The 15,421-nt window shown below is 33.7% G+C and overlaps 1 protein-coding gene across 2 annotated transcripts in view; it reads left to right on the top strand.

Annotated features, from left to right (window-relative positions):
- GRIK2 (glutamate ionotropic receptor kainate type subunit 2) overlaps nt 1-15,421 on the top strand; it is a 364,036-nt gene that overhangs the window by 216,086 nt on the left and 132,529 nt on the right. For both annotated transcript variants that reach the window (XM_005518233.2, XM_088052479.1), the window contains one exon: nt 11,171-11,394. In XM_005518233.2, the coding sequence (XP_005518290.1) occupies nt 11,171-11,394 (224 nt within the window). The remainder of the gene's footprint in view (nt 1-11,170; nt 11,395-15,421) is intronic.

The following is a 15,421-nucleotide window of genomic DNA, read 5'->3' as shown; positions in this document are numbered from 1 at the left end:
CAGCAGTTGTAGGTGAACAATTTGTATTCCAAAGAACAAGGAACTTCCAGACAGTTTGCATTTAGTAAAGCAAGACCCAGTAGAATTTCTAATATTACAGTAAGGCATAGAGAATAATAAAGTATATAATTTTTCCCAAAGGGTTATAAATGTTAATTTATTATTTTTTTAACTAATCATGTCCTAGGTTTCCCAAAGAAACTAGATGAAAAATTTTAACTAGATTTGGAGCAATTTCACATCAAAGGTGGCAGAGGACTTTATCAGTAGGGTCTTTTAAATGCTCTGAGATGTGTGGATTTTTTTCTGGAAATCTGTACTCCAGGGATAGTTTACTTGAAATTTCTTAACAGTAAGTGAGTGTTGTTTTCTTGTTTGTTTAGCTGCAATATGCCTATGTATTGCTCTTTTACAGTTAGGCTATGATGGACATCTCTGGCTAATGCACTTGGGTTTATGAAATGATGTTTTCTGTTACAGAGAAATATTGTGCAGTGAATAGTTGTAATTAACTTTCACTGTGCTGCCAGCAAAGTAAAGCATAACCAATAGAGGCAGTGGCATTAAGTTTTTCAAATGAAACTCCAAACAATAATGCTTTAGCTCAAGCATCATCTATGCTTACAGTAATGATTAGGAACAGATTGGATCCAGGATTAGGGCTGTATTCATAAAAGTATTAAATTTTTCATATCCTCATACCTTTATCTGATCTCTTACTTTTGTTGCTATAATGATAGTAAAGAATGGAAGAAAATAACATTGGGATTTTTGTTTCTATGTGTGTGCCTGCTGAAGTGAAGTGCAAGAGAAAAATAGAATTCTCTAATAGCAGAGTTAATTTCCATTGGGGCTTATCCCTTTTATTAGGGATTATTAATAATGCTGCAATTTGTCTTTTACTCATCTCCAAAGAATTTCAACATATCTCAAAGTGAACATTTCACAGAAGATAGGGAGGAGGAACTGTGGAAACCTTGAGTATGTCAATTTTCTTGGAAACACCATGCTGGTAAAAGAGTTTCAGGATGTGCTTTGTGGGAGATGTGTCTCTGGGCATGATGACCATAACATGTAATCCATACTGTTTTGGGAACTGGACAGTATCAAGTCTGATCTGTTATTCTCAGGGCATTGAAAATAATTCAGTTGTTTAAGCTAATTATACTAATATCAAATAGAGTTAAAAAAAAGACAGTGGGTGCAACATTATATAAGTCCAAAATACGTGAAATGAAGCTGTGTGTATCTTAGGAAGAAAATCATGTTACTTTATCGCCATAGGTTGAAATTGATCTGAACAGTCAATTTTTATTTTGCAGTTTCCTGACATCTGAGGGCCCAAATATGAGGGCAAATGTGTGGTAAATTCCAAAGATAAGTAACATTTCTTCCTGAGAAAGTATATTAGTATGAAACAAATACATATACACATACACATGCATGCCAATGAGTGCTTATAAGGAACGTATGTATATTATTATGTAAATATACACATATCCTGTGGGGCAGGATACTCATATGCCAGAAGAAACTGTGAAAAAGTGTACATACCTGTTAGAGTTTTTTAACTCAGGATATTGGATAAAAAAATGACATACTGAGATATTTTTTTATTTCTAAAAACCATCTAATGTAACACAAATTATTAAAAGTTTCCTTTTAAGTTTATAAAGGCAAGTTTCAAAAAAAAAGTATTAAACTTGAAGGAAGTTTCTTACTTCTTTTTCTGCTTTAGAAATGTATACAGTAATCCATTACTGGAAGATTCATTATAGAATGGAAAATAGATCATTACTAAAAAAAAAATTTGTATTTTGCTAGTTCGTTTTTTTTAATGTGGATCAGTATTATAAAGAATCCTACATTTATTCTAAAACAAGTGTATTGACAAAAAATGTATCAAAAGTCATTATTGAAATTCATGGCAAATGATTTTCTTTATTAGTATTTAAACTTTATTTTTCTGGACGGAAAAATAATTGAGCTATTTCAAATATCATGTGCAGCATTCAGCCCTGTCAGTCCCTGTCTTATGATCTTCAAGTTAGGTTTAAAGTGATCCTTCTGTCCCTCAGAAGGTCTACTGAAATACTGTAATACGTCATAATTCCAAAATGTAAAAACAAAAAACTAGGGTAAGATCTACACTTATATTATTGATACAGTGTAATAACAAAGAAAAGACAGTTCAATTAGGAAAAGCCACCACAGAAACAAGTCTTTTTCTTTAAGAAAAGACTGCTCTTTTCTGGAGTAATCCCATTGCTATTAAGGATTTGCTGAAGGAGCAGTAGAAGCTTAGTTATTTGAGCAGTTTCTAGTTGTCTTCATAATTGTAAAAAGGATTTTATCTTTTTTATCTGTTACTTGTAGCTTACCGTGAGAATATTGTAATATTGTTGGGAACCAGGAGACTGTGTGCCAAACCTAATTTCATTAGCTGCAAACTTTTTCTGCAGCTAGAATAGAAATAAAACTGCAATTTTGGTACAGAGATGAGTTAAAAAAATTGGAAAGAAAAATTACTTACACTACAGAAGTAAAGAATTGTTGAGATCAAAAACTGACCCTAGATATCGCCTCATCCAAATAACTGATCAAAGCATGGTCAGCCACAGCAGGTTGCCAAGGGCCATGTTCTGTCGACTTTTGACTGTTCCTAGGGACTGAGACTTCTCAACTTCTTTGGGCAACTTGCTCCATTGTTTGAATATTCCTAAAATAAAAAGTTGGGGTTTATATATTTAAGTCAATTTTCCTGCATTTCATTTTCTGCCTGTTAGCTCTTTCACTAGGCACCACTGAGAAGATTCTGGATCCATCCTCTTTGCTTCCCCTTTCCCTTCAGTTATTTGTATTCATTCAGCAGATATCACTGTGCCTTCTCCAAGCTAACTGGTCACAGCTCTCCCAAATCTGTCCTCATACGGCAGGTACTACAATGTTTTAGTACTCTCCATAGCTCTTTGCTGCATTCATTGCAGTATGTCCCTGTTCCTCTTGTACCACCTTGGGCCTGGACCCATCAATCCACCTTGTCCACTTGTCTCAAGTGCTGAGTAGACATCAAGGATTACCAATGTAATAATTTAGTAAAGATCAAGTCATTGTGCAAGATTTGGGCTAGAAGGAACCTTAAAGACCATCAAGTTCCAAATCTTCCGTCAATGGCAGGGAATCTTCCACTAGACCAGGTTACTCAGAGCCTCATCCAACCTAGCCTAGAACACCTCCACGGATGGGGAGTCCACAGCTTCTCTGGGCAACTCGTTCCATTGCCTCACCACCCTCATAGTAGAGAATTTCTGCCTAATATATAAACCTCACCTACCTTCCTTCATCTCCCTTGTAAGAGTTCCTCTCCAGGCTTCTTGTAGACCCCCTTGGTGTACTGGAAGGTTCTGTAAGGTGTCCCCAAAGCCTCCTCTTCCCCAGTCTGAACAGCCCCGCTCTCTCAGCCTGTCTCCATAAGAGAGCTGCTTCAGCTCTGGAATCAATTTACTGGCTCTCCACTCTACTTGTTTCAACAGGCCCTTTTTGTGCTGGGGTCCCCAGAGCTGGATGCAGTTCTCCAGCTTGTGTACTCACAAGAGCAGAGTAGAGGGGCAGAATAATCTCACTCTCCTGCTGGTCACACTTCTACAAGTGCAGCTCAGGATGCAGTTGGCCTTATGGGTTACCTTCAAGCACATATTGCTGGGTCACATAGAGATTTCAGTCCACAAACACCTCCAAAGCCCTTCTCATCAGGGCTAGTCATGATTCACTCTCTGCCCAGCCTGCACTTGTGCTTGAGATTGCCCTGACCAAGGGGCAGGACCTTACACTTGACCTTGTTGAACTTCATGAGGTATTAGTAACGCAGATAATGTTACTTAAATCTCCATTGACTTTCTAACTGGACAATAGTTAGACTTGAATTTGTCTGCATCTTCTTGTCTTGGAGATCAATTTTTTTTCTTGTTACATAGTGTGTTCTTATTCATTAAGCATTTGTACTCCTCTGTTTGCCCTCGTCTTCTAGAATGAAGCAAAACTTCCCTTAAATAAGTAATAAATTATAACAGTATTTTAAACTGTTTCATAGATTTCATCTTATAAATATCAGAAATGTTTTAACTCAGCCACCACAGATTTCAGCCTTAGGATTTATGTTTTGTTTTCATTAAAGCTGATTGTTAATAAGTTTTTCTGGTATCATTACTACTTAAATAATGCCTAGAGCCTGGATAAGCTTTTTTCAATTTAAGTAATTGTAACAAGTTTTTCAAATTAACTAGATTTTATATATATACTCTGCAGAACAGAACTAAATAAGGGTCTAGTGCATAAAAATACTGATGATATTTTTCTTCATTAGATTTGACAATATTTCTGAAATATAATCTTTGCTATATTGGCCATTTTTAATAATTGTGGGACATGTAAAACATTGTTCGATATAAGGTTCTGTGAATATTCACAATATAAAACCACTTCTGCTTTTAATTTTGTATTTGATAGACTTTTCTAAAAGGACTTTTTTTGTTATTATTTATAACAATTATCAATTTTAGTTAAGTATAAGACTCTGGAATCTAATGATTAATTGAGAATTCCAGAGTCTGGATTGTGATGTCTGCATGAAAATGCAGGTGAAGGAAATGAGTGCACAGGAGGTTGATTTTGTCCATATTAATAAATTTTGTTCTATTAATTAATTAAGTTGATGAAATTAAAGATTTCAAAAAATTGTTAATTGAGTATTCTTGATCAATAAGAGGTGGTATGTACTGCTGTGATCTACTTCCATCCAAATGATATGCAAAAATGTTATTAATCATTTTGATTCCATTGTGAAAAATTGCAGATGACAAAGTAATACAGAAAAATGGGATTAAGTCAAATTTGGCACAAGTCAAACTTTATTGTGTGATGAAATGTGTTCACTGAAACAATTTGATAAAACCCCATCCATTTGAGAACAGAAATTATGTCAAAATTAAAATATTTAGGATTTTTTTTGTCCTGAGTGCAGTGACTCAAATTCTAGATGACAGCTGGTTAGCAACTGGGAAAAACTGCCATATTTCCAGGAAGTTGCAGTAAATCTGGAAAGTATAACAATAAAAATGTTAGCTAAAAAAGGAATCACTGTTACCTGTGTACTTTATTTCAAGAAGGTATGCTTCAGCATGGTGTCTAATAATTCTAATATTTGGTAAGCATCTCTAGTACAAAAATACTATGTTAAAAAGAGTGGGTAAAACAGCAAACAACTGAAACATTTAAATGTAACTACTCTTATTTTAGTTTTTTTTCTTTTCTCAATGGGGGAGTTTCCCTTTTCTGAATTCTGAGCCACAGTATCTCACAGTCTAGTAAATGTCTTTGACGTTTTCTTCTTTCTGGGGGTATTTGAATACCACTCTTCTAACAATTAGAAGAAATGTTTGTACAAAACTTCTGAAATGAAGTGATAAGAGGGTTTTTTTACTGTTAAAATGAATAGTCACTCATCTTCCTGTTACATATAGTTTCATGGCCTACTGCCTCTAGGCCTTTTACATACAATTTGTTTATCTGTTGATTAGACTGAAGTTGGTGAAAAATAATTTAGTGAAAGTGTATTTTAAATCAACAGATGGAAATGATATCTATTTTTAATGAGTACTCAAAATACATCTATTCAGCTATTGAATCTTATCCATGCTGGCATAGGCAAATGAGAACTGACTAGCATAACCCTGAAGAAGAGGAAATAATGTAAATTAACTAATTAGAGAGTTCCTTCTGGTTTAGTACTATCATTTTTCCTTAACTAAACATTTATGTAATAGCAAAGAATGAATCAGAAAACAATACCAAAAGTCAGTTCTAGACAATGTTATATTGATCAAAACATATGCTTTATCTTATTTAAAAGCCACTGAAGGAAGGATTCCATGCATTCCATACATTCCATTTTTGTCTAGTTGAATTAATATCGGAAGTTATTTCTATGGTAGTGGACCGAATGCAAAGATTTTCTCTACAAAACCTTTTGCTGTTAAAAAAAAAAATCTACCTCTAAGTAAATGATCTTGTTGATTTCTAGATCAGGATCCTGGCTAATGGGAGAGTAGATGAAAAAAAATTAGTTACCAACGCTATTCAAGACTTTGCCAAGAAAAGAATTAGCTATGCTGTCAAAATAAGGTCTAAAGAAATGAAACCACTGTGTAATATTACTGTCAATGAAATGAATCTGAGTAAATCACATGTCTTCCAGTGACTTTTTGTTGCTGAACAAATGCCGAGAAGCATCTCAGAAGTTGCAAATATATGTCTTAGGTGAGCCAGTGTCTATTGAAACTCTCATCATATGTCACTTATGTTAAAGTACTTTATTATGTTAATAAAATAGCAACTGCTACTGTTCTATGTCTATGAGATATTGTTAGAAATTAAGTTTAAAGTATACCAGTTAGGGTCCCACAAATAAGAAGTTATGACATCTAAATTCAGCCATCAAATCTGGATCTTTAAATATTTTTTTTTACTTTATGTATGTTACTCACATTTAGCAAAGGCAATAATTTCTAGGAGGAGTTTTCTAGTATCTGTGAGGAGGTTATCAAGAAGCTTCATCTGGGCTTTTCACAGAAGAGCCTGGCAGGAAGACTAAAAGCAACAAGCATAAGCTGAAAACCTCCAAGGGTGGAAATTGCATAACCTCTCTAAACAGCCTGTTCCACTGTTTGTCTGTAGAAACTTTTCCACTATGTGGATAGACAAGAAGTAAACCGGCTTATCCAGAAATGTCATGTAGTCACCTTCCTTGGAGGTTTCAACACTGACTGGGTAAAGTGCAGAGCAAACTGGTCTCATCCATGTAGATGCTTTGAACAGAAAATTGCACTAGGGACCTCCTGATCTCTCCCCACTTCAATTGTACTATGAGCCTGGGAGAGGTAGGAGAGTAACAGTTTCTGTCAAAGTAATGTAAGTGGCTAGTTAAAATAAAAATAGCAATAAAGCCCTAATAAGTTCCTAGTGGTTTCAAAGGAAATTAAGATCTTGCGACAAGACCAAAAATTTCCTGTGGGGTATAAAATTTTCTATAATGTAGCAGTATGAACAAGGTAGTTTAGGATAGAATGTAAGCTTAAAAGCAAATTACAGATCTTATCTTTTCAAATAAGTGGCAGGGAAATGCACTTCTGTGCACAGGAATAAAGCATAAGGTCTCTGTGCATTAAGAGTGTGTTAGACAGGTTTAAAGAATTGAAGCTGTGCTTTAGCCTTCCTCTTTTATCTTGGGGATGCATTTTCTCCAAAGTGAACATAACTGAAATTCAGCTTAGGTTAACAGTCTCAGAAATTTGGAGTGGCTGAAGAAGCTTGCATATTGATTTAAGGTCTTAAGCTGAGGAAACATAGTGGATTAAAAAAAATCTTTATGAACTGTTTCTTTTGAAAATAGGCATTTCCTTTATTTTCAAGAATAATTACAGGCAATAAGTGCATTTCTTCCTGTAGAGAAGTAAAATTACTTAAGTTTCTTTTCAGCGTATGTTAAGTTTTGTGTATATTATTCAATTACTAAATGATTGTACTGACTGACTGAATAAACAACTGAGAATCGATAGTGTATGATTCCCTTTGCATTTTTAGTATAAACATTAATGGTTGCTAAATCAATGCAAAATGTGAGGAACAAAACTCTTACCAGATGACTCAATTTACATTGGCTAAAAAACTAAATTATTATGGTGGAATATTGTGTAATTGTAGGGTCTAATAAAAAATAGCTATTAGCCATTTCATTGTTTCTAGTTGTACTTAAATTCTTCAATATTTTGAACAAAATAGGTAAGACAAAAGCTTTTCAGAAAATTGTCAGCAAAAGAAAATTCAATCCATGTTTATTTTTCCTTTCCCTAGTGCTATTAGTAGAAGCTATGAAATCCTTTTAAAATTCTATTTCCCCAAAATTATTGTGATTGTTTCTCCAGGTTTTATAGAGTAAATTTTCTCAGAAAAAGGAACAATTTCTGCAAATACCAACTTTTTGTGCATGCTATGGCCATATGCTACTCAGCATTAATGTGGAGATTTCTTGCTGAAGTTATTTGTAGCTGCGAGCATAGATTGAATTCAATACAATTTAAAAATCTCTCTTCTTAAAGGATATGTACAAAATTTCAGCCCTGTGCAAATAAAAAAATGTCCTCCCTTTTTTTTTTGAATACTACTTTATGTAAAATAGTCAGTAAACAAGCTTCTTGGAAGTAAAATGTAAGTGAAGAAGCAAAGGTGGATGACTTTAGCCTGCCTCAGGCACTTCTGTACAGAAATAAATCAGGGATACCTGAGTTGTTGGTGAATGAGCATTCTACAACTGCACAGGGTAGCAAGACAGGAAAGCTTTATACATGTGTGAATGCTTATCAATTGTCCCCACCTTGTTCAGGAAGGGGTTACGGTCAGGGTTGTTCCTACCTGTGTCATGGTCCTTTCAAGGGATGCTTTCCTACCTTACTGTTATGATCGAGCTGAACAGTGCTTCACTGTTCAGCTGGTTTGGTCCAGGTTTGTCAGGAGATCCTGAGGGGTGGTGTGGGGCAGGAAGGAAGAGGATTCACAACCACACCTTATTATCTGCAGTGCAGTCCTCTAGCACATAGTACAGTAGGCTGTACAACTCCTCCATTTTGCTCAGGACCATGCCTTGTGTTGGAATGTCCTTGTCAGACTGTTTCTTATCGCTGTTGTAACCTTTAGTTGGTGAAGAATTTTCCTTTGTAGCAACTAGCTTACATACCTCACCAATTCTTGGATGCTGTCATAAAAAATTTCATCTCAAGAAAGAGTAAGTGCTACTGTGGATTGTGTTTTCAGACAGATGTATCTTTTAATTCATTTAAAGAATAGAAGCATGCATTCATATTATTCAATATAAAAAATGGAATCATCGATCGCTGCCAAGTGAGAAACATAATCTTTGTAATGGAATTTATCAAAAAAACATTTTAGGATATGCTAATTTCTTAATGTTGTTAAATGTCAACTGATAAAATACTGATCTTACACCATTCCTCCTCTATTTGTCCCTAGAAGTAAATAAATGAGCATTCTCTTCCTTGTATATCCCCATTATAGCTGTGCATGGGAGAAACTGGTACTAAACTTCTGTAAACTTGGCCCCTGCTTTCTCATACTTACAAATTACTCTTTTCAGAATGAAAGAATTGCCAGGAGAATTGAGTATTTTGGAGATAAAAGATATTAACAAATGTTGCATGTGGTAGCATTACATTTTTAAGTTAGTCATTTCCCCAGTTATTAAAGATTCCGTTGCTGTTGTTGTTGTTAGAGGCTTAATTTTCGTACAGTGATATTTTAGTTAAGGAATATCGAAACAGAGTTACTCAGAGAATCCTGAGATGTCAAGTTATGTACATAAATTATATCTGTCCTCTCCGGTTGGGATATCTGTTCTATTATATCCTATGAGACATATAATTTCTTGATCAGTTATTTTTCTAATTTCATCTGCAACTTGGCTCCACAAGAGATAGTTACAACCTATATTAATTTGTATATGGTTATGTTTCCATCTAATGACATAGGGTTGGATTTTTTATGGTATTTATTAAAAGAAATAATTTGTAATTTATTAAGGTTCTGTTAATATAATAAGACAAAAATTCACACCTACCAACAGCCTTCCAAAAGATCTAATTTATCTGTCTTTGAGAAGCTGCCTCTTCTGAAAATTTCCAGTTAGTTCCCTTTAGACTCTTAGGTTAAGGTCTGCTACTTGCCTCACAAACTGATAACTTGGGTTGTTATATTTTAGAAATCTCTACATGTTGACCTATAAATTTTAATTCTAATTAGTTTTAGTTTCTTTACCATTTTCTTTCTATATCAGCTGGAATATCATCAATAATATGCAATCTATAAAAAGTCATCCACTGTGGAATTAAACCTTGCTGTTTTGATTCATAAGTTCTTAATACCAATGGAAATGAAGTGCATGTAATTTTTTTGACCAGTTAACCCTTACCAAAAAAAGTGAACAGTGGAACAGAGTTTTTCAGTGTAACTGAGAACAGTAGATCTAATTACATAAATGGTCATAACAAGAATTGACCATAGAAGAGCTTTGTGTAAGGTGAGAAAGTAAAAAATAAAGGGAACACTGAAATGCTACATCACATGGAATTTTGGATGTTACACAGTATACACAACACCAGATGGGCAAAAAGTACATAAATGTATGAATTTACTTTATTTGGAATAATATCTCTGTATCTTAAAACAGGCATTCTGAAAATGGTGTAATTAGCAGCTATGTTAATTGGATAGGTTACTTGGGTAACAGTATTCCATGGTAGCTATAGCATTTCTGTCATTATATACCTATATATGCATATGGTTTATGAGGGATTCTTAGTTTACAGCTTTCCAGGTCTTGCACTGTAAACTTTCTCTCTCTGAACTTTCCTCTTATGTGCACACACACACATACACATGCACACATGTGCAGGAGTGTTTCAAGAGCTGTTGACAGAGATTAAGAAGTAGATTCTGTAGATTTTTTGTCACTCTGATTTCCATTAAGTTTTGATTAAAAGAATAGCATAGGGCATTTACTATTCTCCCATGATTTGTTCCTGTAATAACTAAAACTAAATGATAATTGATTTTCAGTTTTAAAATGGTCTCCATTTTTGCACAGTTTTAATCCTAAAATATGAAGAACTGCCTCCTGGCCCCTCCTTTGAACTTGTACTAGCATATTCACATCTGCTTCCCAAATATATTTGCTTCTAAAGAACACAGTGAAGGAGTGACAAAGAGAAGATGTATGTTGAAATGCACAGTTAATAAAGTTTTAAAGTATGTAATAATGGCATGTTCATGTTTTCTGCAAGATGCAATATTTTTCTTCACTTGTATCTCTGTATTAGTGCTTTTAATTTTTTCTAAATGCTATGTCAGTTTAGCAAAGAGGAAGTAGAATAAATATGCTATCTTATTTTTAGGGAGAAGAGAGTTTTAAATTTCATGAAACCTAGTACAAGAACAAATATTCCATACAAAGTTTGTGTTTTGCATAATCTGCAAATTGATTGTCTGCTTCAGCCTGTTTCTTCTGACTTATGGCCTTTTTCTCTTTTTGTATTTCTGTTAACAGAAAGCTGACCTTGCAGTTGCACCATTGGCAATTACCTATGTTCGTGAGAAGGTCATCGACTTTTCCAAGCCCTTTATGACTCTTGGAATAAGTATTTTGTACCGCAAGCCCAATGGTACAAACCCGGGCGTCTTCTCCTTCCTGAATCCTCTCTCCCCTGATATCTGGATGTATATTCTGCTGGCTTACTTGGGTGTCAGTTGTGTGCTCTTTGTCATAGCCAGGTAACATGTCAACTTTTGTGATTTTTTTGGCAATTGTTACCATTTTTTTCTTACTAATAATTGTCAAAAGTCACAAAAATTTTATTACTTTCATGCTTTTATATTTAAACTTCATTATTTACAGAAGAATAATGATGAGGGTTATCACTATTAATATTAATAATATTAATATTAATTAATTAAAATAATATTAATTAATTAATATTAATATCTCCACTGCCATACTGCCATGCTAAGTGGACTTTTCCCCTGAGTCTTGAGAATGCTAGTTAGACTTCTGCTTTTATTTGAAAATATAGAAACACTAGAAAGTTCTCAAAATATCTTTTCCCAGTAAGTCTGCATTTAGAAACCCAGGGTTTGCAAGTTTTGTTACCCTGATTTTTTTTCTTGCTGTGGTTCTCAATCTCAATTTGAGTACTTAGCTGCCCACACTAATTCTACATTATCAAAACTAGGCCTTTACCAGCTGCAAAATAGTTTGTGTAGATTAGTATCTTTGAAGTAGGGTAACAATATTTATTTTTTAAATTTTGTGCTAGGTGAAATTCCTGAAATACTTCCCAGAATTTTAAGTCTCCGAGTGGAATGTTTTTGGAAGCTTAGTTGAACCCTTGGAATTAAGGAACTTGATGCATCAATTGTTAAATTATAAATTGATTTGATATATCGGGCTCACTTTTTAATCTGTTTTATTTGACCCAAATGAGAAGAAAAGTATATTTTGTTTATATATGTTTACCTTTTCCTTCTTAACTCATTAGGGCTGAGTTAAGATGCTCACATAAATATAAACTTGAATGTAACTTTGGCTTTTTCATGACAACAAAAGGAAAAAATAGAATGTAATCTCTTTCCCCCCTTTTTCTTTGCAAGTAGTCACTTGCAATATTTTTTAATCAAATATATATAACTATATTGGTTTTTATCTCTTTAATAAGATGGGTTCTTTTTGTTTGAGTTGATAATGAAATCTCACTTCAGCCCTGAGATTTTTTGTGATTTCATTCTGTGGTTCACAGAAGATTCTTCATATATTTCTTTTTTATATTTTGCTGTATTCAGTATCAGGATTCTCCATCTGTCTTTGATACTCTCTGTTTCATTTTGGAGCAGTTGTATCATTCCTATATTAGGGAGAAGCAATATTTTTAGAAACCAGTATGAAAGTAATTTAGCACTTGTAGATGAAGTACATGTGGTATTGAATAGTATAGATAACACTGAAACATATTTTGTAATTAAAGACTTTACTGTGTACCTTTTATAAAAGCCTGCTTTAAAGAGACAGAGTTATGTTGGAAGTTTCTTGAAAGACCCCTATATTTTAGTGGACTATATAACCAGAGTGTACAATAGTTTCTGAGGTGTTCCTGCCATACAGATACCTCTGAAAGCACAGCTGAGAATAAATCACAGCTGTTATCCTGTGAAATGCCTCACATAAAATATTTATGCATATGTCCGAAAGTTTTAATCCTGCTATTATCACTGAAGGACATAATCAGCACGGTGCTTTTAACAGGTAGCTCTTGGTAATGTTAGTAGGATTTGTATGGCTGAGTTTCTACTTATGCTTTGAAAATTTGCCTTGACACATTTTTTAGGAAATCTAGGCTTTCTTGAATCCAAGCCTCCCTTTATTTTTTTTAAATTTATTTTTTAATTAAGCTATTTGGCCAATTGAGCTCACTAGCAGAACAGGAAGGAATATTAATTTTTATATAGAAACAACAGATAATAGACCAATAATGCTGACTTATTTTCACTTGTCTGTTTCTGTGATGAGCACCATAAATTCCTTATGTAATTGGAAACATTATCTGCATTGTAAAGCAATATGGAATATGTTTTATAGTGAGCAGAGAGGTTTTGTTTTTTTAGAACTGTATCAGATACCTTTTTTACACATAAATTTTTACCAGCCTTCATATCTAGGCATTTTCAATATTTCTTAACTGGTACAATCAAATATTGATAACACATTTAAAAGTAAAAGATGTAGGATCATGTAAGAAAATCTACAGATTTTATTAATAATGCAGAATGACTTAATAGTGTGCAATAGCATTTTCCAACACCATTGCTTGTAAAAGGAAACAGATCTAAATTAAAAGTTGAATTTCCTGCTGAATACTGAGCAGAAAGAAAGCAGAACACTATTCAAAAGTTAAAGACCTGTTTGCAAATACAACTCAAAAATTTTACCTGTCATGTAAAGAGAGATGCTTTAAAGTGTGGTAGTGAAGTTTCTTATTAAGATTTCAATTCCACAGCAATCCTTCCATAATGGATGTTAACTACCAGTGTTCCATAATAATTACTATGTGTTTTATAATAAGGTGTGCCGTTGTTTGGAGCAGTACTTAGTATGTCTTTTACAATATAATGTTTTGTAATTAAAGCTTATCAGAGTGTTCAGTATAGAATATTTATTTTAAAATTGAAACCTCCCATTTTTGTGTCAAATCTTTTGTGATATTGTTGTTTCACCACATCTTCCAAACAATGTTGACATGTAAGTGTTTGGTACATTGAAAATGGAAAGTACCATTTTGTACCAAGTGCCACTTGGATCTCATGCATTAATTAGTGGTAGGGTGATATTTAAGGAGAGATGGAGAAACTAGTAAAAGGTTCAAGAATCTTTAAGAATGAATTGTTGAAAATACTTCCACAGAAAGAGAAATATAAATCTATATTAGTCCTTTCCTTTATTTGCAAGAGCATTGAAGAAACATATGTAAAGAGCTGTAGTCTTCACACACTCTATAAGACAACAAGCTAGGAAAGATTTATGTGTTAACTAGAGGGCTTTTCTGTTTTATTTCCCATTTTATTTCCCATTTTATTTCCCATTTCCAAAAAGACAATTCTAGTTTTGAAGAGACGTTTTGCATTGTGAGTAGGATTAACCTATACATGTTGTACACAGTGTTTACTTTAATTGTCATCCTTTGACTCTGCTTTCTCCATAGATGTAAAAACCTTTTAATCTTGTTTGTTGCTGTTATTGAATCTCAGTAGTTAGGGTGGTTAGTCTCTGGAAGTTCCTTGTTTTGTTGTACAGACTGATAACTGATATATAAACCCAGTCTGCTTGACACTAAGCCTGTTCATTTTCTGTGAGCTGAGAAATTCATATAGTATTTTTTTCCTCTTGTGGCAACAGTAATAGAACTTTCTGGTGCTAGATAGCATTGTCTTTTTGTGTCTGCTAGCAGTGTCTTGTGTCATCTGAAATCCTGCTGCATTCCAATATCATAACTTTATGCCTCTGCCTTTATTAGTTTCTTTGATATAGAATACCAGTTAAATACACAGTTTAGATATGATTAGATGGAAAACTAAGACCTCAGTAAAGCACACCAGCTGTTTTTTTGACGTCTGTCAATTACACAGCATTTTCTGATCTGTATAATCAAAAATCTCAATAAGTGGAATTTATTTTTATTTTTGTTTGTTGCTACAAACCATTGTTCCATTTCTAAGCCTGTTGGCTGTTTTCTTACGTGTTGTATATCAACTTCATAGACACATACTGTCCCTTCTTTTCCATTGGTCTGTGTACAAGAAAAAGACATTTTCTATTTTTGGCCTGCAAAATCTAGTATGTTGGTAACTGGAGGATCCCTCCCTTTCTATGTAGGCAATATGGAGAAGACCAGTTTTATGCTCTGAGAAATGCTTAATGTGTTTTGTATACATAGGTCCTCCTATAAAGTACTTTCAAAATTAATCTTCAGCTGTGTTTTCTTAGGATTATACTGTATTTTTGAGTCTCTTATCCATAATTTTAAACACCCATGTCTTTTTGTGTCTTTTCTGAAAGCATAGATTGGAGACTAAATTCCTTAAATATTTTTGTCAAATAACTTTATGCTTAATTTATTGGATTTCAAGTTATTCCCTGAACACTGATGGATTTCTCTGTGTAGTAAGGTCTTTTTTTTTGCTATGGACATATCTGTCATAAAGAAATTTACTCTTAAGGGACCCGTCTTTAAAACTGGAAGAGATACAGCTG

The sequence above is a fragment of the Pseudopodoces humilis genome, chromosome 3, assembly GCF_049639895.1.
Source record: "Pseudopodoces humilis isolate 2021_Gansu_Grassland_sample_001 chromosome 3, ASM4963989v1, whole genome shotgun sequence".
In the NCBI taxonomy this organism is placed as follows: Eukaryota; Metazoa; Chordata; class Aves; order Passeriformes; family Paridae; genus Pseudopodoces; species Pseudopodoces humilis.
This window is presented reverse-complemented; position numbering and strand designations above follow the sequence as displayed.